This window comes from Aquarana catesbeiana, linkage group LG09 (assembly GCF_042186555.1).
Source record: "Aquarana catesbeiana isolate 2022-GZ linkage group LG09, ASM4218655v1, whole genome shotgun sequence".
Classification (NCBI taxonomy): domain Eukaryota; kingdom Metazoa; phylum Chordata; class Amphibia; order Anura; family Ranidae; genus Aquarana; species Aquarana catesbeiana.
This window is the reverse complement of record NC_133332.1, coordinates 274900852-274927915: the sequence shown is the minus strand read 5'-3', so window position 1 is coordinate 274927915 and position 27064 is coordinate 274900852. Positions and strand designations below refer to the sequence as shown.

Below are 27064 nucleotides of genomic sequence, written 5' to 3'. Positions count from 1 at the left end.
TCAGGTCTGAGCGAACCGCTCGCTAGTTGTCCCCCCTGCATCCACGGTGTCCGTCCGTCACAGGCATGGGGATAGCCGCCATAACCGCTATAGCGTCTGAGCTTCCGGCGTGGGCGTCAGGAGGAGCAGCCAGGTCCGGTCCCGCAACGCCCTCCCCTTCCCCTCAACCTCTGGTCACGCCCTGGATTATCTTCAGTCCCCCCTTGTTCCTGCGCTAGTGTGTGATCTGTCTGAACTTGTTGTGACCTGGAAACCTATTTGAATACTCTTGATTGCTGCTTGCCATTGACCTCAGATTTGTACCTTGTCCATTCTACTTCTTTGCCCCTTTTGTACTCAGTTGCCAGATTGGAACAGACCCCGGCTTGGATCTCGACCATTCTTCTTCTGATTAACCCTTTTATACTTCGTTGCCAAATTGGACTTGACCTTAGCTCGGATCTCAGACTAAGGTTTGCACAGTGCTCTGCACCCCTGGCACCCATGCCACTCGGTGTCCACCAAATCTCTGTCTCTGTCTCCAGAGGCTTCAAGGACCCGAGGTGCAAGGGAGGCCTCCCCACTACTTCAGTCTCTTCTCAGGTACGTGGCCCGCGTGACAAACCCCCTACACAGTTTAAGGTCAAACTGCTTCTCCTCCAGTCTCATTGTGTGCCCCCATGTTTTTTTAAACTCCCTGGGACTGAATAGTTTGTTTCTTATGCTGGGATCCCCATTGAGATATTTGTAGATCGCCATCATGTCCCCTCTCAAGCGTCTCATCTCCAGCGAAAATAAATTTAGTGTTTGCAGTCGTTCCTCATAATTGTGGTCCTCCAGTCCCCTTATTAGTTTTGTTGAACTTCTTTGGACTCTCCAGCTCAAGCACATCCCTTTCGGAGGACTGGTGACCAGAACTGAAAACGGAAAACTCCAAGATGTGGCCTAACCAGAGTTTTAGAAACTGACAGAATTAAAGTTTTATCCCTGGAGTATATCTTTTTTTATGCATCCTAACATTCTGCCTGCTTTGGTAGCCCAATCTGTCATCTATTAGCACTCCTAGATCCTTCTCCATCATTGATTCTCCCAGACGTTCTCCACCTAGTGAATACTTTGCATTTATGTTTTTTGCCCCCAAGTGCATCACTTTACAATTCTCCACATTAAGCCTCATTTGCCATTTGTCTGCCCACTCCTTTATCTTATTCAGGTCATTCTGCAAAATTTCCATGTCCTGATGTGAGTCTATTACTCTGCTTATCTTTTTGTCATCTGCAAAAACTAGGACTGAACTAGTTATCTCATACTCTGTATCATTTAAGAATATATTAAATAGAATTGGTCCCAAGACAGAATCACCACTCCAGACCAGTCTGAGTACATGCTATTTATCACCACCATTTGGACCCATCCATGTAACCAGTTTTTTACCCAAGCACAGACCCTATGGTCCAAGCTTACAGACCTCAGCTTGTATATTAAGCATTTATGGGGGACTGTATCAAATGCTTTTGCAAAGTCCAGATACACCACATCCACAGACCTCCCCCTATCTAGATGGCAGCTCACTTCCTCCTAGAATGTTAGCAGATCTGGTCTGGCAGGAACGTCCTCTCATAAACCCATGCGGATTACCACTAATGACAATCTTCTCCTCAGTAAATCTTTGGATATAGTCCGTAATCATCTCCTCCAATAATTTACCCACTTTTGATGTTAGGCTGACTGGCCTGTAATTCCCAGGAATATGTCTCAGCCCTTTTTTGAATATTGATACCACGTTGGCCTTTCTCCAATCAGCTGGTACTAATCCTATTGTTATGCTGTTCACAAAGATCAGGAATAATGGCCTGGCTATTATTATTATTATTATTAATATACAGGATTTATATAGTGTCAACAGTTTGCGCAGTGCTTTACAACATAAGGGCAGACAGTACACTTACAAATTAGTACAGTAGGGATCAAAGGGCCCTGCTCATTAGAGCTTACAATCTAGAAGGGAGGGTCAAGTGGAAACAAAAGGTAATAACTGTGGGGGCTGAGCTGATGGAGAAAATGAAAATACAGTTGTTAGGTGTGGGTAGGGTAGGCTTCTCTGAAGAAAAGGGTTTCGTCTAAAAGCTAATAAAGTAGGAGATAAGTGGACAGATTGGGGTAGGGCATTTCACGGGATTGGAGAGGCTTTGGAAAAGTCCTGGAGGCGAGCATGGGAGGAGGTGACAAGGGAGATAGAGGGGGCTATAACTTGACTGAGTTCTTAAGGACTCTCGGGTGTAGGCCATCTGGTCCTGGTGATTTATTTGTGTTAAGTTTATTAAGTCTTTCATTGACTTCAGACTCTGTTAGCCATGTGGGTATGTCATGTGTTGTGTAACTAATGCTACAGTCATTGTCGGTAAACCCTTCTTTTTCCTGCGTTAAAACTGTGGAGAAGAAGGCATTTAGTACAGTTACCTTCTTTGTGTCATCTGTAACCATCTTCCCATCCTCATCTTCTAAGTGTGCAATGTGCACCAATTTTGTCTTTTTACTGTTAATATATGTAAAAAAAAAATTTGGGTTATTTTTACTCTCTTACGCTATGTGTCTCTCGTAATCTTTTTTAGCCACCCTGATTCCTATTTTACATTTTTTTTTGCAGTCCTTGCAGTCCTTGTAGTTTGGGGTACTGTGTGGGTACAGGCTTTGGGGGACTGGATCTATGGACTAACTTCAAAATCAACCCCTCTGGGGTCTCCTCCTGTGTTAGTCTCCTTCCGAAAAGGGAGAGATGTGATGGGAGTTACTTTGGGTTGGGGGCCCATGGAACCCAGCTTCCCTTGGAGAGGTTGGGAAACCCTTGCTTCAGCTCCCCATGCCCCTCTTATGTGTCTTGTGTCTATTAGGGGCACAGGGACCGAGAAAATGATGGACAACTACTTAATGGACACTGAAAATGTGGTTTGGATTACTTCAGATGGGACGGTAATATTTATCAACAATATCCCTGTTTGATTCTGAACTATACATGTTATTTGAAAGAGCTGGTCACATTGATCTCTGTTTCATGTTCCTCAATGTAGGAGCCGGACAGTCTGCTACTGAGGTCTACTGCTATAGTCTGTTGCCTACTAGGCTGAGGAGGGGGGAGATCACTATTTGTATTGTTTTTTTTTTATAACCAGGAGTGCTTTATTGTAGAAAATAATCTTTACAATAAGTTCACAGTCAGTTGTTTCAAAATTACTTATCACAATCTTGTCAGCATTTCACATAAGGCATACATCGTAAACAATTGTCAAGAGAAGAAAGAAAAATAAAACCATAAAAACATTATCAATAGCAATAAATTCTGCAGTTCCCTGTTTAAGGGTATATTTCCTGAGTGAGAGGGAGGAGAATACAGGAGAGAGGATAAATAAAGAGGGGAAACCACACAGAGTAATACCCTGGGGGGGGGGGGGAGGCAATGGAGGTCAATGAGACGGAAGAGATCAAGGGGCAATGAAAAGGTCCCACTACTCTATTAACATTGTCCCATTACCTAGATCAACGCCCATGTTGACCACACTTTGTCAAATTTTCATGGGCATCCGCGATTGATGTACGTCAACTTATATAATGGGAGGGCAGCATTTACTTTGTTTTCCCATGTAGCTATATCCGGGGGGACAGAAGAAGACCATTTACACAAAATTTCTTTCTTTGCATAAAAGAGCAAATATGAAATTAGCAATTTGCTATGGTGTGGTCGCTGATCATCTTCATGTATACCCAGTAAGGCTAGTTCAGGCGTCACAGGGACATTCAACTCAAGGCGGGCGTTTAATTGGTCAAATACTTCTGTCCAGAAGGTGGACAGCCTAGAGCACCCCCAGAACATGTGCAGGTAAGTGCCCGGATGTGTCAAGCATCTGGGACATTGTGGGTCTCTATCAGGATATATTCTAGACATACGTATCGGGGTGAAGTAAACCCTGTGGAGGAATTTGATTTGTATAAGTTTATCACCTGCAGCTATAGCTAGTTTGGGGCCCTGTTCAAGACTATCCTCCCAATCTTCCCTCTCTAATGATGGAATATCAGCCTTCCATTGTTCCCAGAGTCTATCTATTTTAACGTTATCAATTGGGAGTAGGGTACCCTATAAAGACGAAAGTGGCTTTGTCAGGTCTTCATAGGACAATAAATTCTCTACGGGGTCTAACTATAAAACAGGCTGCGTGGGAAATTGGGCCCTGGCCGCGTGTCTTAGCTGAACATAGCGAAAGAACATCCACCCAGGTAAATCATACTTCCTAGATAGTTGTGAAAATGACATCAGTGTGCCAGTGGGCATAATATCCCTTAGCGTCTTAATGCCGAATCTCGCCCAAATCTGAGGATCTGGTATTGACCTAAAATGAGGCAAGTTGGGGTTTCCCCAGAGAGGCTGGACCGGTGACCAGCGACCCACCTGGAGGAACCTACGCCTAGCCGCAATCCAAACCTTTATCGTCGCCCTAGTCGAGGCAGGGAGATCTTTATAGGCTCCCACTCCTCTATACGCCAGGTTTTGTAATTCCTGTAATGAGCCTAGCCAGGCTGCCTCCACACAAACCGCAGCGTTAGACCTACTCGCCGCAAACCACCAGTATACAGTAACCAGCATAGCTGCCCAATAATAAACCCTGAAAACCAGGAGAGCCAATCCCCACAGGTGTGTCGGTGCACGCAGTGTTGCCTTCGCCAGTCTTGGTATAGAACCATTCCATATAAAAGAAGTGATGCATTTATCAATTTCTTGAAAAAAGACCTGCGGTATCCAAATTGGACTATTACGAAAAAAATAATTGAACTTGGGTAGAATGATCATTTTGAGAATATTTATACGGCCCAATAAGTTCAGTGGAAGTCCGGACAAAGACTGGCATTTCTCCCGCAGGAGTCGAAGCCTGGAAACTTTAACCTCAAGGTACTTGAACTCTCCGACCCACTGTAGTGGTGTATGATTGTGTGTGCCTTGGGACTGCCTATCCAGAGGAAAGAGGACCGATTTATTCCAGTTGATGCGGATGCCTGATAATGTACCAAATTTATTAAATAACACTAGATCGGCAGATAGCGACGGGCCAGAGTCATTCAGGTACAGTAAAGCATCATCCGCGTATAGGGATATTTTCTCCTCCAGTTTGCCAACCCGGATTCCCCTAATCTCCTGAGACTCACGAATTAAAATTGCCAAGGGCTCCAAGGCCAAGGCAAATAAACTAGGGGACAAGGGGCATCCTTGGCGGCTGCCCCTGTATGGGGAAAATGAATCTGACAGTCAGTCATTAGTACGTACCCTAGCTTTTGGAGCTCTATAGAGTAGTCGCACCCAGCGTATAAAGTTGGGGCCAAACCCAAAGTGTTGTAGCACCCCCCAGAGATACGACCACTCTACAGAGTCAAACGCCTTTTCAGCGTCTAGGGAGGCAATCACCCGAGATCCCGCTGTATCTTGATTGAGCGACAAATTTAAGAAAAGGCGTCTAAGATTTATGTCGGTGCCCTTACCCGGCATAAACCCTGTTTGGTCGACATGGACCAATGTGGAGATTACCGACGATAAACGGTTAGCCAAAATCTTTGCTAAGATTTTTGCATCAACGTTAAATAAAGATATTGGTCTGAAGGATGCACACTCCTGTGGGTCCTTCCCAGGTTTGGGTATTAAAACTATGATAGCCTCCTCCATAGACTCCGGAAGTGCACCTGTCTCCACCAGGCCAGAGAAGAGGGATTTCAATCCGGGGGCAAGCAATTCAGCATGTTGTGAGTAAAACTCTGTAGGAAGGCCGTCTGCACCCGGAGTCTTACCGCACTGTAAACTGCCAATGGCAATCTGAACCTCCTCCAGAGAAAAATCCCCCTCCAATAAATTCCTATGTTCCTCTGACAGGGAAGGGAATGGGATTGCATCTAGATACTCCTGTAATTCTAGTGGCGTGAACTGGGCTCTAGATGTATATACCTCTCTGAAAAACTTAGAGAATTCATCATTTATTGCCTCTGGAGAGGAAAGCAGCTGTCCACTATCATTACGTATACTAGCTATATGAGTGAAAGTTATCTGGTTCTTTGCTAGCCAGGCCAACAGACGCCCATTTTTCTTTCCGTGCTCAAATATTTTCTGCTTTGTGAATAGCATAGATTTTTTAGTCTGCTCAACATTGTGTAGGGAAAGCTCACGTAGGGTAGTCTGCCAGATATGATAATTGGTATCATTGGGGGATTGAATATATTCTGTCTCACATCTAGCGGCCTCCTTCTCTAAAGTTTCCTGTGTTTTGGAAGCCTCTCTCTGCAAGAAAGATATGTGGGCAATATATTCCCCCCTCATCTTAGATTTAAATGCATCCCATAACACATTGGCATTAGCAGATTCCCCATTTTCATTCCAGTAATTACAGATATTTTCCGTCATTGATTCTTGGACTCTCTCATCCTTAATCCAGAATCCGGACAGACACCACAACTTCAACCCGGAGGATTTAATTAGGGAAATTTTGAGGCAGATATGGGCGTGATCTGAAATGCCACGGGGCAAATGGTCCACTGCCCCCACCCAACACAATGCCCCAGGTGATGCATACACAAGGTCTATTCGTGAGAGCGCCCGGTAGGAGGCGGAATGACACGTATACTCTCTCTTATCCGGGTGAAAATGGCGCCATACGTCAGTAAGAGCAAACGTGTCAGCCCATCCCCCCAAGGCCGATGTGGTGCGGGTCGCCATGTGCAGCCTGTCCAGATCCTGTGATGGAACCATATTAAAATCTCCAAAAACAAGAACTTCTGGTACATTGAACCCCATTACTATTTGCATTATGTCATTCAACAGTTGTACCTCAGCGGGAGGAGGAAGATAAAGGCCTACTAGTACCATTCCTCTATCGTAAAGTGAGGCGTTAATAATAACAAATCTGCCCCCCCCCCCCCCCCGGGTCAATTTTAACATCCAAAATCTGTAGAGGAAGGGACCTGCGGATCAAAATACTCACACCCCTCGCATAGTTTGAGTAGGTAGAATGATGGTGAGTTCCCACCCATGCCCTCCGAAGTCCCAAGACACGCCTGCCTATCAAATGGGTCTCCTGGAGTATACAGATGTGTGGATTGTGCTTTTGCAGGTATTTAAAAACAAGCGTCCTTTTTGTGGCTGAATTTAGGCCCCAGACATTCCAGGATATAATAGATAACTCAGCCATTCCCTCTCATATGCAATGGTGTAAGCAGGATCCGCACGCCCCACCCTCCCCCCAGCCAACCCTCCAAATATAAACATCTCACGTTCCCCCTTAGGCCTAAGGAGGCTTTGTACAAATTGTTTACGTAGCTATATTGTTTGTGTGAATCAGTAACACTTCAACCACAAATGAGCAACTCCTTAATAGAACTTAAGTACTTAGCAATCTTGAAATTCTGCAACGGCAGATATCCCCCCCCTCCCCACATCCCCCTCCAAAACCGAGGATGCTTTATACCCTGAACCCCTAACATTTATACTTAAAAGAGGGCGAGCACCTGTAGCGTGGAGTGTTACCTAACAAGGCAACAGAGTTGCTGGTTCATGTTGCATATATTTTCTCCTGGGAAACCCCAGGGGCACATATCTTAGTTACTTAACGGTCTTTAAACAGTAATAAAGACTAACAATTAACACTTAAGTGTAAATCAAGTGGAGTAGGGTTTGCCAAACCAATAGTCACATGTAGACTTGTCATCAATGGCAAAAAACAAGACTAAAACATGTACTGCGCATCCTAGTCCAACCAATCTATGGGTTGTCACATGTGTCATCATTGAAACTCAGAATATTTTAGCTCCTTACTTGCTGTGATTCAAAAGGCCCTAGACAATTGTTGCAGAGGTCCATTCCTCCCCAATAGCCTAAATCTCGAGTCTAGGGGGCCAGATGTCATATACTGGCTTGACAAAGGAGTAGTACTGAGCAGGATTTCTATATTCTATAGTTCCCCCAATCAGTAGTGATGCTGTAATACCGGCCATGTCCACATTGTATCAGCACTGGCCCCAGTGCGGCACTCAACTCATTCATTAAATTTCACACATCAATTTGTCCCCACATGTAAGACATCCGATCATACAATTGCCACCAGACCAATTCCCGTGTCCAAGTTCATGTTCAGGGACAGGATTAATGAGCTGCAGCTGGACAGTCTCTGACATTTGGTTTGTAAGGGAATGTCTCCATTGCTTTCCCCTATGCAGCATTTTGCATGAAAAAGGGGGGCAGTACTATGGACATATGTAAGACCAAGTTGCACTGAGTACCGATCTCCGTCTTTTTAAAGAAAAAATGATTGGGCAAAGGTAAAATCCCCCAGAAAGAGAGAAGACAAAGACGAAAAATCTCAGGTATGTTCTAACTTGAATGAACATATGGCAAGTGTTCTTGAGATTATGCTTGACGGTACGGAGGCAAGGATTTCAGTCACGCGGCAGCATCACGAGGCGCGATAAAGAATCACCACCGGTCCCTTTCTAATGTCCAAGTTCCTGTGCACAGACAGGATCCCTGAGCTGCAGCTGCAAGGGTTCTGGTGTTAGGCTTGTATATAAATGTCTCCAGTGCCTTCCCCTATGCAGCATATTGCATGTAAAAGGACCAGTACTGTGAACATGTTTAGGGCCAGAATACACTACGCACAAGTCCCCATCAGTATGGCGAGAACTGCGCGGCCGGCAGCAGCTCTCTTAGTACCTCTTCCACAAAGACCGTGGGGTTCTTCCCCTCCGCTCCCTCCGGCATGCCTACGAGGCGGAGGTTGTTCCTCCTGTTCCTATTCTCTGCATCGTCGACCTTGTACTCCAGCGCTCTGACCTTCGTTTGTAGGGTATGGATTGACGCTGTGTGCTCCATGATCGTGTCTTCTGTTAGCCCTACACGTTGCTCAAACTCATGCACGGAGTTTGTCAAAGTCCTGTCGGATGAGGCTGACATCTAGTTGTACCGCCTCAATTTTGTTAGTCAGGGCAGTTTGGCATGAGGCTATCGCGGCCATTACCTCCTGAAAGCCAAGTCGCTGCACGTCCGACTGCTCCTCCATGTCCGTCTGGCACGCCATGTTTCTTGCACATCCAGGGGAGGTTTGCACGTGGGGAATCACTTGTGGAGTTGTTTCCTCCTCACCCGGTGAAAAACGAAGCTTCTTCCTACTGTATCTTGTTTTGTATGGCATCCGGAACGGTGCTGGCTGGTTTATGGTATGAAAAAAACGCCAGGAGAACGGATAAAAAAACGGATCTCCAGCAGAGCTCTAAAACCTGCTTCCTCTCAGATCGCCATCTTGGCCACGCCCCCCACTATTTGTATTGTTAATTGTGCTAATTGGAACACCTTTTGTCTCTACTACCAAACCCTTGTGGGATGTGTTTATACTTGTAATAATATGTCCTTTGTATTCACTGTTGTAGGGAGCCGAATAGTCTAGTCACTAGTTAATTATGTTTCTGGTTACAAGTTGTATTGTTAGGGTAATATGATCACGAGGGGGGATGTCCTCCTGTGGTATATATTTTGTGTGAGTTTGTCAAATAAACATTCCATGTTCATACAAGCTATTGTCAGCTAATCTTCTACGATTGGCTATAATATCTGATCTCTGATGTTCAGACTGGAGGAAGCAGTGTACTGACGGAAGCACTCAAGCGGAGTGCGGGATGGGTTCTGTTTCAGGTAGCTACTTCCAGGAACCCACACATTTAAAAGGATAGTTGGACATTAATCCAGACATAGACAGATAAAACATAAAACAAATAACTACTCACAGAGGTTCTTTAATGGTGAATAGACTTGAGGTTCCATACCTGCCCAACCACGGAAGTCTCCAAACATAATAGTGATAAAATACTCACTGAGCCGCCTCTTATTTGAAGAGTTCAAGTTGCTAGGAAGGTCTGGAAGTTCAAGGATCAAACCATTCGACTGAATGGCAACATGTCTAGGATAGCCGGTGAAATGACCAGCAGCAACCAACGTCTGTGGTAGTTTCAAATCAAATATGTTTATTTAACACACGCTGTACACACGTGTGGGGAGGGGGTCTGCTTGCTGTTCAAAAGACCGCCAAAAAATAGATTGTGATCATACAGCTTTATCATTTTTACACATCATGATTACCGTCATTAGCAAGTAAAAAGTTGCACAAGTCAGATCTGTTCTTCTTGAGATAAGCCCTGACGGTTTGGGGTTCCAGGGAAAAGGGCCCCAAATGTTCTTGTAAGTTGTCACGTAGTGCTGAGTTGTAATGATTATGCAAATTCTATATTAGCAGAACTTTGTCTTTTGAGACATAATCAGATCAAACTTTAAATGGCTGCAATTCATACAAAATGGTGGACAGTTAGGTGATTAAAATTACCACTTCAAGCCTAATCCCTACACATACCTATTTTTAAAAAAGTATATAAATATTATACAGTGTATATTATTTATATCCTGTGGAGGAGAGAAACTAAGGATATTTTGATACAAGAGTTTGAGATCCAGCTCAGATGTTGTCCCTGGGATCTCTTTTTTGCATTATATAATATATTTTGCAGTTTTTCTGGTGGTAATACAGTTTCAACATTAGAGGGAGCCATATGCCTTCTATTTTCTGTATAGGCTTTATAATGTAAAAAAATAAAATAATATATATATATATATATATATATATATATATATATATATATATATATATATATAATTGATAATGTTTTTAGGGAGCATTTTTATATTTTTTATGTCTCCAGTTACACTGTTAGGGGTATCGGGTTATCCTGGAGGGGGGAAGATGGACAGTATGGGTGGAAACAGTATTTATGATGGCAAATTGGAACCGGGAGCCCTCTGGCGTGCACTGACAAAACATATTGAGCCGGAAGTGATGTCAGATGCTGGTCTCGGAACCCGGATTGAGTGGTGTCTGATCTGGATTAAGATCTGGTGACTGTGGAGGCCATCGGAGTATAGTGAATTCTTTGTCATGTTCAAGAAACCAGTTTGAGATGATTTGAGCGTTGTGCCATGGTGCATTATCCTGCTGGAAGTAGCCATCAGAAGATGGGTACGGGATGGACATGGTCAACAACAATACTCAGGTAGGCCGTGAGATTTAAACGATGCACAATTGGTACTAAGGGGCCCAAAGTGTAGCAAGAAAATATCCCCCACACCATTACACCACTACCACCAGCCTGAACTGTTGCTACAAGGCAGGATGGATCCACACTTTCATGTTGTTTACGTGAAATTCTGACCCTACCATCTGAATGTTTCAGCTGAAATAAAGACTCATCAGACCAGGCAATGTTTTTCCAATCTTCTGTTGTCCAATTTTGGTGAGCCTGTGCAAATTGTAGCCTCAGTTTCCTGTTCTTTGCTGACAGGAGTGGCACCCAGTGCGGTCTTCTGCTGCTGTAGCCCATCCGCTTCAAGCTTTTATGTGCTGTGCGTTCAGAGATGGTATTCTGCATACCCTGGTTGTAACGAGTGGTTATTTGAGTTACTGTTGCCTTTCTATCATCTCAAACAAGTCTGCCTATTCTCCTCTGACCCCTCACATCAATAAGGCATTTTCCTCCACACATCTTCCGCTCACTGGATATTTTCTCTTTTTCGGACCATTCTCTGTAAATCCTAGACATGGCTGTGCATGAAAATCTTAGTAGATCAGCAGTTTTTTAAATACTTAGACGAGCCCGTCTGGCACCAACAACCATGGCATCTTCAACGTCAATTAATCCCCTTTCTTTCCCATTCTGATGCTTGGTTTGAACTTTAGCAAGTCATCTTCACTACGTCTAGATGCCTAAATGCATTGGGTTGCCGTCATGCAATTGGCTGATTAGCAATTTGTGTTACCAAGCAATTGAACAGGTGTACCTAATAAAGTGGCTGGTGAGTGCATATCTGGAATGGACAAGTTGGGGATCCTAGCCATGCTTAATAATAATGGTGCCTGGTGGATATTACGTGTATTGCATCTGACTGATATGACCTGCTTGGTGAAAAGGGTCCAAAAATTTCTGATGAGAGTTCTGTGTGAACAGCTTTTCATCACAGAGGTGTGTCACTAAGAACACGTTATAAGGGTTTGCACTAGCCACAATTTGAATATACTGTACCTTATTACGGAGACTTGAGTTATTGATATTTATATAGTTTATTGTTGTGTTTTTGCACAATTTGACATTTTTTTTTATTCATTCACATACACAGAATTTTTTTCCAGCTGCTTGTGTTGTTAAAAAGTGTCAATAAAGTATATAGCCCAGGTCTTGATATCAACATTTATTTTAGTATACATTTTTGGACTTTTTATACTGTACTGAAATGATTATATGCGCTTTTATGTGAGTTAACAAGTGCCACTGATGTCATTTCATCATATGTTGTTTACCCACCGGCGTTTATAAAGATACTCTGGCAGTTCACCCACAAACCACTGTGTACCGTGTTGTACCTTGATACACAGTGTACCATGCTGCTCAGAGCACCAGAGTGACGTGTCAGGTTCTTGCCTGTTTCCTGTGCTTTCCCATTCACATTTGTCAAGTACAGTAAAACTTTGGATTGCGAGTAACGCGGTTTACAAGCGTTACGCGATACAAGTGTTACGCGATACAAGCTATTTTTTTTTTAAATCCTGACTCCCGCATTGTCTCGTAAGACAGGCAGGAAATCAGATAGACATCACACTTTACCAAGTTTGCATCAAGAAGATATTTCCTAACAGCAAGCAACATGATACTGAGGGATTACAAGGATATGAAAATGATCATGCCAGGAAATGGTCGTAAATCCTTCACCACCAGAGCTTTTTTTGTTTCTTGCATACATGTTAAAATAGTAATTTTAGGCCTGCAGATTAGTTAAAACCCCAAGCATGATATATTTTCTGAAAGCCGAGACCCTGGAGAATCAAATGGTGGTACTTCCAATTTTTTATGTCACATGCTATGATCACAGTTTGTGCTTATGTAGCTTCTTTCCCAGTCACAGCAGCTGGGGAAAGTGACAGTCAAAACCAGACGTGACATAATTCACATTGTTTTCGGGTTCTTACTAGCTAGAGAAAAATCACCAAAAGGTCAAATGGCCTCCCCTTTACCCAGCTACACCCGCCATGCAGGTTCCAGGCCCACAGGTGGGATAGTAGAACCCAGGGTACATGGCAGGAGGCGCATAAAGTTAACAGTTCATTTCCTGCACTGCAGCCCTCCTCTGTTCTGATAACGTATATCCTCAGTACTGATCAGTAGTAGTTTACTTAATATGCTGGCAGCTGCTCTGTTACCCATCCTATTTTGGGCATGCTTTATGATAGAAACACCATAGTTGAAACTGCCAAGTGCTTCAGAGAGAGAGAGAGGTCGCTGGAAGGTCCCATTAAATGGGATCTGTATCTGTATTTTTGCCCCTGCTACTAAATATTCAAGGTAAATCCTAAAGTCGCATACATGCTAATGAGATTTTGTGAAAGTTCACATTAAATGTAAAACAACAATCTTAAGCATTTTACATAACATAACCTTAATGCTATTACAGAAAAGCAGAACTCCTTTCTCTAAAAAAAGACTATTAGATCTTTACACATGAATACACAAGAATAGCAAAGTGTTAGCATGATATCCTAAGGGAGTGGGCATAGATACAACATTTTTCATTGCATCAGGTCAATATTGAGGCAATATCGCAGTCATGCTGCTGTATAAGCTGCTGATAGCCACCATTACTAGTAAAAACAATAAATAAAAATTCCATAATTCCAAATTCACATAGTTTGTAGACGCTATAACTTTTGCGCAAACCAATCAATATACGCTTATTGGTTTTTTTTGTTTTTTTTTACAAAAATATGTAGCAGAATACATATTGGCTTAAATTGATGAAGAAATTAGATGTTTTATAGCAGAAAGTAAAAAAAAAAATAGTATTTTTTTTCAAAATTATTGGCCGTTTTTTTACTTAAAGTGCAAAAAATTAAATACTGCAGAGGTGGTCAAATACTACCAAAAGAAAGCTCTAGTTGTGGGGTAAAAAAGGACAAAAATATTATTTGGGTACAGTGTTCCACGACCACGCAATTGTCAGTTAAATTAACTTTGTGCCATATCGCAAAAAATGGCCTGGTCATGAAGGGGGGTAAACCTTCAGGAGCTGTAGTGGTTAAACAACACTTGATCACTGTAAATTGGCATGCTATCTTTCAGTCATTTCAAATATTGTGTCTACAAAAGCATGTGTAATAAATAAATATGTATAATAAAACCAGTTTGTTTTTTTATTACATCTTACCTTCCTCTAGCCACCCCTAAATGGCAAAAAGAAATCATAAAACCTGTTGAAGTTGAAGAAGGAGATTCTGTGGAATTGCCTTGTAACCCTCCGAAAAGTGCTGTGCCCCCACGTATCTTCTGGATGAACAGCAGTGAGTACAAAACAGTTTCTGTCCATTGCCTATAAGTGTATTTTTCTAGTGATACTAATTTGTAAAGAGTTAGATCAATCCAATATAATGGCACCGCAGCCTATCTAAACCATAATTCAAATAATTCCAAAATCAGAATGGACTTTTAGGGTGCCCAAGCACTACACACTAAATAATTAATGTACGATATATCATTTTTTTTTTTTTTTCACAAAAAAGTTTGTATTAAAAGAGAATAAAGTTGCATGTACAACATATTGAACAAATACTTGAAAGGAGAATCCATGAAAATATTGTACATTGGTAAGACAGGAACTGTTGTTACAATATACGTCATGGACTGCAGGGTTAATTGAACATGAAGAGAATCAACGTTATATGAAATACCAACAGTTGTACGTTCTAAGGAGAGACATCATGGTAAAAACTAGTCTTATAATTGGTTGTTGATGGGAACCATTGTCAACAAGTCCGTTCATGGAATTGGAAAGAGTATCAGACTTTTATGTAGGGTATAGTAAGGTTCGTGCGTCTCTGGTGGGGAAGTGAAGCAGATTTGTTGGTTATTTCGATGTGGTGGCCTAAAAACATTGTGGGGGGTGGGGGTAAATAGAGGGAATTGGGTGAGAGGGGATAGATTAGGGGGGTAAGGGAGGGCGGGTCAGTATGGGGGAAAAGAGGGCAGTAGAAGAAGGGGCGGGGAGGGAAGTAGGAGACCGCTCCTCATCTCCGATCCCCTGGATTCGGTCAAGCTATGACAAAATCAGTTGAGTGCAGGTGGGGTAAAAGGGTATCACAGAGGAAAGTGAGATTTATATTCTTCTGTAGTCTTGAAATGTGTCCAGCACGCCCAAGTAGTGGAAAATTTCTGTATGCGGTCTTGTGAGGTGTAGATCAGTTCTTCCATCTCCTCAATCTTTGCAATCCTTGTTAACCATTCTATGATGGTTGGAGTTTTAGTTGATCGCCAATGAACAGGAATGCAGAGTCTAGCTGCATTAACCATGTGCATGGCCAATGATTTATGATAGGATTGTTTAGGGAGGGTTATATGATGGAGGAAATATTGAGCATGGTTGTAGTCTAGGGTGTAGGTGGTGACCCGTGTTATTATGGAGTGTACCTCCTTCCAGAATGGTTGAAGCCCAGAACACTCCCACCATATGTGGATCATAGATCCTTCTTCTCTATTGTATCTCCAGCAGGTATTTGGAATTGAGGGTGAGAATTTGTGTAAGCGGGATGGGGTTCTGTACCATTTTGTGATGATCATGTAGCCATTTTCCTGGATACCATTCATTGTCAGTGAAAGTTAAGTGTAGGTCCATGCTCCACGATAGCTTTGAGGAGTCTGTCTGTGTGGGGTGGACGTCGTTTTGGAGGAGAGAGTAAATAAGAGATATTAGATGTCTTTGTGGTGTACTTTGGGAGTAAAGGATCTCAAATGGTGTAAGTTGTCTTGACCACATGTCATTCAGGTCCTTGGAGGTAAAAAAGTGCCTCAGTTGCCTGTAAGTCCAAAAGGGAAAAGCCTTTGTGCGCGATATGGACTTCAAGTTTTCATAGGATCGTAAGCGACCTTTGTGAAAGAAATGGTGTGTTAGGACGTTGTCATGTGGTCATTCGTGTAATAAGAATGTAGTCAGTTCTCCTGGGGGGAAATCCAGATTCCCTTTGTAGGAGGTCAGTGGGCCTGGTTGTGAGGATATGTGGCATGTACTATAATGTACATGAATGTACTATACAGGAACATATTAACATTAAACGCACACGGCTTTTGGTAAGACATTGGGATATACATCCTAATGAGTAACAGTTGTCATTATGTGTAGTCTTAAGTAATAACCTAATTCAGGTAAACATTTTTTGGAGATTGTAGGATTCTCACATTCCTTCCCCCTATCAATTTCCGTTTCTTGCTTCACCCTCTTGCGGAACTTTCCCAGTTAGTAAGTGGGTCTGGAGATAGTGGTTGGATTTAGAATATGTGTTAATACAGTAGGGAGAGAAAGCTGCCGGGGGCTCTCCTGGCAAAGGGTATAAGATGTGCCCTTAGTTGGTGCTAAAAGAGGCATTAGTTGAATGATATATTCTACTCCATGGGTACCAACAACTCTGCGGAAGAGAGCGATGGTATAGAGTGTTCGTGATTGAGTAGAGGTTCTTTCTTTTTTTGGGGGGGGGGGGATGGGTATGTAAAGAGCCTGTTGGCTTGTGGGGAAGGAATGTCTGGGTTGCTGACATCAGTCTCAAACCCCTTGTGTAAGGGGAGAGAGAGCGATGTGAATGGTTATTTAATTGTCTTAATGTTTATGCGGGTGGTTAACCTGCTACCCAGTCTCTGACAAGGCTGAAATCACATGTATACCTTGATGCTAGTTTCATTATTACAGGCATTAGAAAAGACATGAGTAAGTATAGTTGCTGAAACAGTTCTGGGGGGTAAGAGGGTCAATGGCAGTATGCTGTCAGAAAGATTCATCCCCATTAGGTATGCGTTCTCTGCTGGTGAGCAGTTGTATGGGTGGTAACAATACTTGGGTCAGAGCAGATTAACTTCAAGTTTGCGGGTCCAGGAGAAGTTCTTTGTGATCGAGTTCTCTGTAGGGAATTGAGGAGCTTTAGTAAAAACGGGGAGAAACAAAGAAAAAGAGAAACAAAAAAAACCCAAAAAACAGGCAGGCAAATAGTTTGGGTGCCAACTGGAGATACATCCGTTAGGAAGTATCTCAACTTATTGAATCAGACATGAAAGTTAGGGTGGGGTGTTTTATGCATCCTGGTATGCTTGACGTGGGGTGGTGGCAAGACCCGCGCTGTGTGGGGGAAGGTCCCTTCTTGATTGGCGGTCTCCAGGCGATGTGGCGTCCAGTCTGGAACGCAGACGTTGGGCTTTGGGTGACACGTTGTGTGAAACCGATTTCCACGGCTCAATGGGGAAATAGGAGTACCACTCTGGTGGGATATCCAGGTGTTCACAAAATGTGGGTAAGTCTTCCGGGGTCCGGAGGAGTGCGGTGCAACCTCTATAAGTTGCAGAAAGACACAATGGAAATTTCCATCTGTACTGGATATTGTGAGTACGTAGTATGTCCAGTAGAGGGCGTAAGGTGCGCCTGTTCTGCAGGGTTATCTGCGAGAGGTCCTGGAAGAGTTTATTTTCTGCCCCATCGAATAAAATTCCCCATTCTCTTGCTTTCCTGAGTATTTCCTCCTTGAGGGGAAAATTATTTATACAGCAAATAATGTCCCCTCTCAATCTAATGTTATGTCTGTGGCCTCTGTTATCCAAATCTTCCACTTGTCTGTGGAGCTCAATTATGTGTGGAAGTTTTATATCATAAGATTTTTGCACTTGCCTGATGGCTGCGGCCTGTAGCTGAGAGGTGTCTCCTACTTCTATGAGGCGGTGATTCATCGTTTGGATGTCCGTTTTTAGCTCTGCTATCGCTGCCGTCAAGGTGTGTTTAATGTCCAGGGCGAAGTTTTGCAGATCCCTCTGTAGATCTAAGAGGCTTGGGTTGGGAGCCGTGGGACCCACCGTTGTCAGGTCCGCAGCGCTTCTAGGTGAGTCCAGGGACGAGGCCTGCCCGGCGGGAGCTGAACATCTCCGGGATGTTGTTGTTGAGTTGTGTCCCGGTCTGCTTTATGGTGTCGGGAGTTGAGGTGCACCTATTGGACTTGACCATGGTCGAATTTCTTATCCTTTGATTAAAAAGCTTTTTCGTCCTCTTTGTGCGGGAGCTTTTGTCTCAGGCAGCCATCTCAGGTCCCGTTCAAGCCACGCCCCCCGTATATCATTTTTTAACAAGTTATAAAAACATATGTACAAGACAACACCATTAAAAACATATTGCAGGTGTTGTGACTCCGTCCTTATTTAAGGGGTTGCCGTATACAATTAGGTCAGCCTACTCAAGAATGCATGTTCAACTTTTGTTTGGCTTGTCCCGGAGATCCCACTTGCATCAACACGATTAACAGGGTTAAAGTCCACTTCCTCAGGAGGATGTGGGAGAACACAATTTCTGCTCAATTATACTGTATGTTCTAACAAACACAACCTTAGTATTGTATCTGCTGTATCTACTGTAATGAGAAATTAGATAGCAGACTATAGAACGATTATTGGCCCAATGTTATACAAGATAAAAGACTGGTTCCAGTCTCCATTGTTGCCTACCTGGCTCCCTCCATATCAGTAGAAAGTACAATCTGCATTCATAACAACAGTTATGGATGCAGATTGAACTTCTCACAGGGCAGATTGATAGCAGCAGGAGTCATTCGGTCTGTGACAATAGACACAAACAGGGAAACAGGGTGGCTCGGGAGTGAGTCTGCATGAGTGCAGTGCCCCCCCCCCCCCGAAAAGAAGCTTTCTATGGGGACACTCTGTGAAGAGGCGGAGCCAGAAGCACCAGCAGAGGGGACCCCAGCAGAAGTAGAGGATTGGGGTTGCTATGTGCAAAACCATTGCTCAGAGCAGGTAGGTATGACATGTTTGTTATTTTATTGAAAAAAAATGGAAGCTTTACGATTTTAATCACTCCCATTCAGAATCACTTTGCACAGAACATTGTCTAACAAGGAACTATTCCTTCAGTTCAGAAACAGGTAGGGATCTGCAGCAAAGTTTTTAAAATCCTTGCAAATTGCAAAGTACATTGATCACCCAGAGGGGGTTGTTTTTTTCTCAACAAAACTGGAATTGCTCTTTAGACACAATAAATTACTAAAACCAAAATGTCTTGTGCTATCCAACAATAAAGTGCAAATGCATGAAATAAAAATAGAAAGAATTGGAGAATTCATCAAACGAGATAGCAAAACACGATTGTAAATGCATAAAGTGCTTAAACAAATAAATCAATGAATTCTCATGTGCATGCTCACAAGGACCGTCCAGATAAATTCCTCATAGTTAGAAAAGTGCTTAGGGCAAAGTCTGTAAAAAAATGTAAATTTGTCGCCATGTTCTAGTGATCCAACCAAAGTGAACAACACTCTTCACCCAGGTGCGCACCCCCACTCACTTACCAAATGATAAAACCTCAGTGATGGAGGTCTGGCTGCACTTTGGGAAAAGATCCACTGGGATGGATGGATAATATGATCCAGGTCTCAAATGGAACACATCCAACCGGCCAAAGTGATCCACATATGGAACTCCGAGGCAAGAGCAAGAAAACTACTTACAAAATACAGGCAGAAAAATCACATTGAACACAGGTAATCCCGATCAGCACGCCAGTGGGCGTGATGATGTCACCTCTGTAGCTCCACGTATTTTGTCCAACAGGATGTTGTCCTTGGGACAATGGAGTATGGCGGTGATAGAAGACATGTGCATTAAATAGACTCAGCCCGCAACAATAGCTAGAGGAGGCATCAGAATCGAAAGTCAGCGACCATATTGCTGAAGCCCGAGCGCTCGGAAATAGATCAGAAGCCAAATTGAATAAAAAAGATAAAGCTGAATATAAAAATGAATATGAAACTGAATAAATATTAAATCTAAACATATAGGGTAATACAAATATATTTGATATTTGCACCAGAAAAAAAATGATAAAAAAAAGGAGGATTTAGGAAAAAAATTATTTTGAGGCTTGCACTGGGGTTAACAGGGACCAAAACATGATTTCCCCTTCTTATTCCAAATGCCATTATTAATAGAGCATTTTGTACCACACTATTATTATTATTATTATTATTATTTTACAGGATTTATTTAGCGCCAACAGTTTGCGCAGCTCTTTACAACATGAAGGCAGACAGTACAGTTACAATACATTTCAATACAGGGGTATCAGAGGGCCCTGCTCGTTAGGGCTCACAATCTAGAAGGAAGGGTCAAGTGGACAAAAAGGTAATAGCTTTGGGGGATGATCAGATGGAGAAAATGAAAATACAGTTGTTAGGTGTGGGTAAGATAGGCTTCTCTGAAGAGGAGGGTTTTCAGGGATTGTCTAAAAGCTAATAAAGTAGGAGATAATCAGACAGGTTGGGGTAAGGAGTTCAATAGGATTGGGGAGGCTCTGGAAAAGTCCTGGAGGTTAGCATGGGAGGAGGTAATGAGAGAGTTAGAGAGCAGGAGGTCCTGAGAAGAACAAAGAATGATTAGGTTGGTATTTTGAAACTGGATCAGTGATGTAGTTGCGTCAGAGTTGTGGATGGCTTTGTAAGTAGTTGTTAGTATTTTGAATTTAATTTGTTGGGAGAGTGGAAGCCAGTGGAGGAATTGACAGAGGAGTAGCAGACACAGAACGATTGGTAAGATGGATAAGTATGGGGGGCATGGCCTGGCAAGCAATGGAGTGAGACGTAGGTAGAGAGAGCTCCCTGCACACAAACTCCTGTATGAGATCCTGCGGAACATTATACCGATATAAAACATCCCACGGACACCCCTTCTATCCCAGGATCGCTGCGGACCATGTCTCCGCCAAAACGGAGCACTGCAACAGCGGACAAACTCGCCCAATATCGCCGCCACGAGAAAGACATGCAGCAGGAAGACACGTGTGCGGACCCTGAGTCTCAGAATACGGACACGACCAAGGTACTGGATGCTATAGCCGCTTTACAAGGTACCCTGACTGCAAAGATAGAGGAAGTTAAAATTGACATATTCCTCATAAGACAGGATTTTTCAAAATTGAAGGACAGGGTCACAGAGGCAGAAACTAGAATTAGCAATGCGGAGGATGCCTTGCACCCCATGAGGCATACCACTGAGGAGATACAAAGGCAGCTACAGCAACTCCATGGATGACATGGAGAACCGCCTCAGACGCTGTAATCTCCGCTTCATAGGACTGCCAGAAAAAGAAGAAGGCGCTGACCCAACTACTTATTTAGAATCACTTCTGTTTAAAACATATGGCTGGGAGGCCTTCTCAGTAATGTTTGCGGTGGAGAGGGCGCACCGCATTCCAGCGCGGCCCCCACCACCCGAAGCGCCTCCCCGCACATTCATCGCCAAATTTTTAAACTTCCGAGACAGGGACAAATATCCCTATATCCAAATATCCAAATTGGAAACAGCCAGATTGCAGTATTTCCGGATTTTTCCGGCGAGGTGCAAAAGAAGAGAGCACAGTACAAGGAAGTGAAGCGCCGCCTGAGGACCCTTCACCTCAAGTATGCGATGTTATTTCCCGCTAGACTGCGGGTGGAAGAAGACGGAAAAGCACAGTTTTTCGATGATCCGGCGGCAGCGGCAGCAGCAGCTTGGCTGGATCGAAGAGACAGACCTCTTTAATCAGCTCACGAATACATAACCACAGTGAGTAATCATTGATATTGAACAACATCCTGCAGCAATCATACAGTTGTAATCTCTCAGTGGGGAACCAGAATCCTATATGGGGATATTAAGAATGGGGATTTACAAAACCATGCTTGTGGAAAGTGAAGAGGAAAAGGATAAGAGAAATATCTCCTATATAACTACTTCATGAAACACGCAGGAAGTTAAATAAAGTTGCGCAGGTTACAGTTTGCGCCTTTACCACTAGAGATGAAGGGGACTTATCACAGTTGTTTGCGATACAGGATTATTGGAAGTCTGGGATAAACTGTACCGCAACATCCCGGCATATGGGGAACACTTTGACCACCTACATGGAAAAGAAGTGCAGAAGGAACTCAAAGACTGCAATGTGTGGAAGTTCTGAATTTAATCGCTCCACAATTGACAGGGGAATAGTCGCCCCCTTAGCAAAGTTAGTTCAGCATGCAGCAAAAACACAGTTATTGCTATTAAGATTTGTGCCTCCAGCGGAATGTAACCGCTGGATGATATGCTATATGCTGACAGTTTGGGTTTATATGCTCACATCAAGTTGGGAAGATGGATAAGTATGGCAGCAGCAGGGGGGATAGACTATGTGGAGGTAAGCCAATGAGGAGGGAGTTGCAGTAGTCGAGGCGAGAGATGACCAGGGAGTGAATTAAGAGCTTTGTTGTGTCATTAGTTAGAAAGGGGCATATTTTGGAGATGTTAGGGAAGTTGAGGCGGCAAGATTTGGACAGTGATTGGACGTGGGGCTTAAAGGAGAGTTCAGAGTCCCTGGGACCTTGGCATGCAGAGATGGGCTTATAGTTGTGCCATCGATTTTGACAGAGAGATTAGGGGAAGAGGCACAAGGGGGAGGAAAAATGATAAGTTCGGATTTGGATAGATTAAATTTAAGGAAGTGGTGTGACATCTGGATTGATATATCTGAGGAGACTAAAGGAGTGGGTTGAGGGGTAGAGAGATACATTTTGGTGTTGTCAGCATAGAGGTGGTATTGTAAGCCATAGGAGGGTATCAGCTGACCCAGGGAGGAGTTGTAGATTGAAAATAGGAGAGGTCCAAGAACAGAACCTTGGGGGACCTCAACAGAGAAAGGAAGAGGAGAGGAGGAAGTAGAATTGTAAGTAACGCTAAAGGTGCGGTTGGATAAGTAGGAAGAGAACCAGCAAAGAGTAAAGTCACAGAGACCAAAGGCGTAGAGTTTTTTGAGGAGGAGGGGGTGGTCAACTGTGTCAAAGGCAGCATAGAGGTCCAGAAGTATGAGTACAGAATAGTGTCCATTGGTTTTGGCCCTTAGTAGATCGTTTGTTAGTGTTAGTAGAGCAGTTTCTGTGGAGTGTTGAGGGTGAAATTCAGAATGAAGGGGATCAAGAAGGATATTATCAGCAAGGTGGTCGCTCATTTGGTTGTAGACCAGACGTGCAAGGAGTTTGGATAAAAAGGGGAGCAAGGAGATAGGGCATAGGTTATTAAGATTGGATGGGTCCAGTGAGGGCTTTTTAAGTATGGGGCTGACAAGTACATGTTTTAGAGAGTTGGGGAAGATGCCAGATAAGAGGGAGAGATTGAACATGTGGGTTAGAGAGTGTAGAATAAAGCGAGAGGGTGAACATAGCATTTGCGAGGGAACAGGATCCAGAGGGCAGGTGGTAAGTTGGATGTTACCAAGTAGTTTAGCAACCTCGTCTATAGTGGTAGGGTTGAAAGAGGGAAGTAATGATTGTACCTGTGGGCATGAAGTGTAACGCGTGGAGGGTAACTGAATAGTAGAGATCTCCTCGCAAATTGTGTATCAATTTTCTGTTTGAAGTGATTGCCGATCTCCTGGGTAGTGAGTGAGTTGGTGGGTGGAGGCCGAAGTAGAGAGTTGAAGGTAGAGAAGAGTTGACGGGTCGAAATGATAAGGTGTTAATGAGAGAGATGAAATAGATCTGCTTGGCAGTGAGGAGGCAGGAATTGTATTTTTGGAGGGCACAAATCTTTCTGAGACTTAGTCTTGCGCCACAGGCACTCATGGGCACGGCTGTGTTTTTTCAGACTTCCAGTGTCATCTGTTTGCCAAGGTTGAAGGGGACAGGGCTTGATTCTGTGTGTAGTGAGGGGGGCCAGTGAGGCTACAAGTGAAGTGTTGTAGACAGAAGTGGCTAGCGGTGTAGAGGGGTAGCAACAATGTCCGTGAGATTTCTAAACTGGAAACTCACTGAATTTATAAAACTTAATTCCCATTTTTGTTTAGGGCTCAATGTTGAATGGGACATCAATTGTTTTATTAACAATAGTTTTTTTTTATAAAAGTTTTTTTAAATGTCTTAATTTTATTTTACTCTTGTTTTCATTATCTAAAATTTTTATATTCTATGGTGGAATAAATATTTGCTGGCTAAATGTTGTACATTTTTTGATGTATCTGTTGTTTTATACGATTTCTTTATATTGCGCTGCTTTCTGTACAAGCATCAATATTAAGTTTTTCCTAAATCCTCCTTTTTTTCTAATCTGTTTTTTGATGCAAATATCAAATATATTTGTATTACCCTATATGTTTAGGTTTAATATTTATTCAGTTTCGTATGAATTTTTATACTTAAGTTTATCTTTTTTATTCCATTTGGCTCCTGATCTATTTCCGAGCACCTGGGCTTCCGCAATATGGCCACTGACTTTTAATTTTGATGCCTGAGGAGGGGAGAGTCCTCTAGCTAATGTTGCAGGCTGTGTCTATTTAATGCATGTTCTCTATCATCGCTATACGCTATTGCCCCATTGACGACGTCCTATCGGACGAAATACGTTTGGGTGGAGCTACTTTCTTGTGCTTGCCTCATACTGAGTTCCATATGTGGATCGCTTTGGCCTGTTGGATCCATTTGAGACCTGGATCATATTATCCATCCACCCAGTGGGTCTTTTTCGAAAGTACAGCCAGACCACCATCATTGAGGTCTTACCATTTGGTAAGTAGCCTGTGAGTGGTGGTGCACACCTTGGTGAAGAATGTTCACTTTGGTTGGATAACTGTAACTTGGCGACATATGAACATTTATTTATGGACTTTGCACTGATCACCTTTCTAACTAAGAGGGATTTCTCTGGATTGTGTTTGTGAGCATGCACATCATTCATTGATTTATTTGTTTATGCATTAACACCTATACATTATGTTTGATATCTTATTTGATTAATTTTCCATTTTTTTCTACTTCATTTGCACTTTATTGTTGGATAGCGCAACACATTTTGGTTTTATTGGTTACTTATATTTTTATGTGGATATTTGGAGAGTGTGGCGCTTATTGAAAAATATTTTTACACTATTTTTATTCATGACACTCTTATGTCTACCCGAATGTAGGTGGTCAGACACTATAGCTGGCTACTGTGTTCTTCACCTATAGCAGTCCCCTTTCCCATAAGGCAAGCAGGCCTACCAGTACTCGGTTGCCCCCAGGTCTTATACACAATGCTATAGTGCCTGGCTACCACTCCAGGGCAGGTGTGACCTGACCAAAGCAAACATGTACTTGCAGTTGGCTGACAAGCAGCATGGTTCTATGACAGTCCAGGTAAAAGACAGGCTGAGTTCAGGGAATAGTCCAAAATCCGGTCCAAGGTCATACACAGGGAAATCCAATCGAGCAGGGCAGACAGACAGTGGACTTGATCAGGAATTACACTCATATACCTCTCTATTAGGGTAGGGGGAACGGTTCAGCCTGAGCATAAGTTTGGGCAAACTTTGGTTCGGACGTTCGGCGAACACCGAACAATATGCGGTGTTCGCGGCAAATTCGAAAGCAACGGAACACCGTCAAAGTCCATGGGACACCAACATGAAAAACCAAAAGTGCTAATTTTAAAGGCTTATATGCAAGTTATTGTCATAAAAAGTGTTTGGGGATCCGGGTTCTGCCCCAGGGGACATGTATCACTGCAAAATTAAAGTTTTAAAAATGAAAAAAAAATGAACCAAAAATTAAAAAAAAAAAAAATTGTGTGGGGCCCCCCAAAATCCATACCAGACCCTTATCCGAGCACGCAACCTGGCAGGCTGCAGGAAAAGCCGCCGACGTTCCGGAAAAAAAAAAGCTGCAACACCTCCGCCTCCATGGGAGGCTCCCGCTGAGTGACACTTCTTCTTGATGACAGCTGTTATATAGCTGAGGGCAGAGCCATTCAGTGATGTAAACAGGCGACCCCACCTTCCTCTAAAGTCACGTGGCGTCAGGGGGGGGGGAGCCTCCCATGGAGACAGAGGTGTTGTGGCTTTTTTTTTCTTTTTTTTGGCTCGTCGATCGGCGTGAGATGGATCTACATCGTGGGACATTTTTATTTTTTATCTATAATAAAGGACTTGTCCCTAAGTGTCTCCTGTGTTTTTTACAATTTTTGACACTTTTTTTTGTGAAATGGTAGGGGTACCCATTACCAATTCACATGGGGGGGGCGGGATCTCGGGGTCCCCTTGTTAAAGGGGGCTTCCAGATTCCGATAAGCCCCCTGCCTGCATACCCCCACAACCACCAGGCAAGGGCTGTGGGGATGAGGACCTTGTCCCCATCAACATGGGGACAAGGTGCTTTGGGGGGCTACTCCAAAGCACCCTCCCCATGTTGAGGGCATGTGGCCTAGTGCGGTTCAGGAGGGGGGCGCTCTCTTGTCCCCCCCTGTTTTCCTGCGGCCTGCCAGGTTGCGTGCTCGGATAAGGGTCTGGTATGGATTTTGGGGGGATCCCTACACCATTTTTTTACATTTTGGCGCAGGGTTCCCCTTAATTTCCATACCAGACCTGAAGGGCCTTGTATGGATTTTGGGGGGACCCCCACACAATTTTTTTTTTTCATTTTTGGTTTGGGGTTCCCCTTAATATTCATACCAGACCCAAAGGGCCTGGTAATGGACTAGGGGGGAACCCATGCCATTTTTTTCAATGAGTTTTATCCATATTGCCGAGACCCGACAATTTATTATAGCCGCATCAGTTTCAAATTACTTTTTTCCTTTAGAAATGCTATTTTGCTGTGGTACTGTTCTAAACACGGGAAAACTGTGCTACTTTACAGGCAGACTATAGACACCCTCCAGGCACAATATTTAAAGGAATATTTCATTTTTATTGTTTCACTCTAAGCATTATTAAAATCACTGCTCCCGAAAAAACGTCAGTTTTTAAAACTTTTTTTGCATTGATACATGATACTTGTATATAAGCCTTTAAAATTAGCACTTTTGATTTTACATGTTCGTGTCCCATAGACTTTAACAGTGTTCGTCCAAATTTTTTGCCTGTCTGCATGTTTTGGTGCGAACCGAATCGGGGGGTGTCCGGCTCATC

At 43.2% G+C, this 27064-nt stretch overlaps 1 protein-coding gene across 3 annotated transcripts in view; it reads left to right on the top strand.

Annotated features, from left to right (window-relative positions):
- Positions 1-27064, top strand: part of L1CAM (L1 cell adhesion molecule) — a 1396060-nt gene that overhangs the window by 444898 nt on the left and 924098 nt on the right. For all 3 annotated transcript variants that reach the window (XM_073600356.1, XM_073600355.1, XM_073600354.1), the window contains one exon: positions 14304-14426. In XM_073600356.1, coding sequence (XP_073456457.1) covers positions 14304-14426 — 123 coding nt within the window. The remainder of the gene's footprint in view (positions 1-14303; positions 14427-27064) is intronic.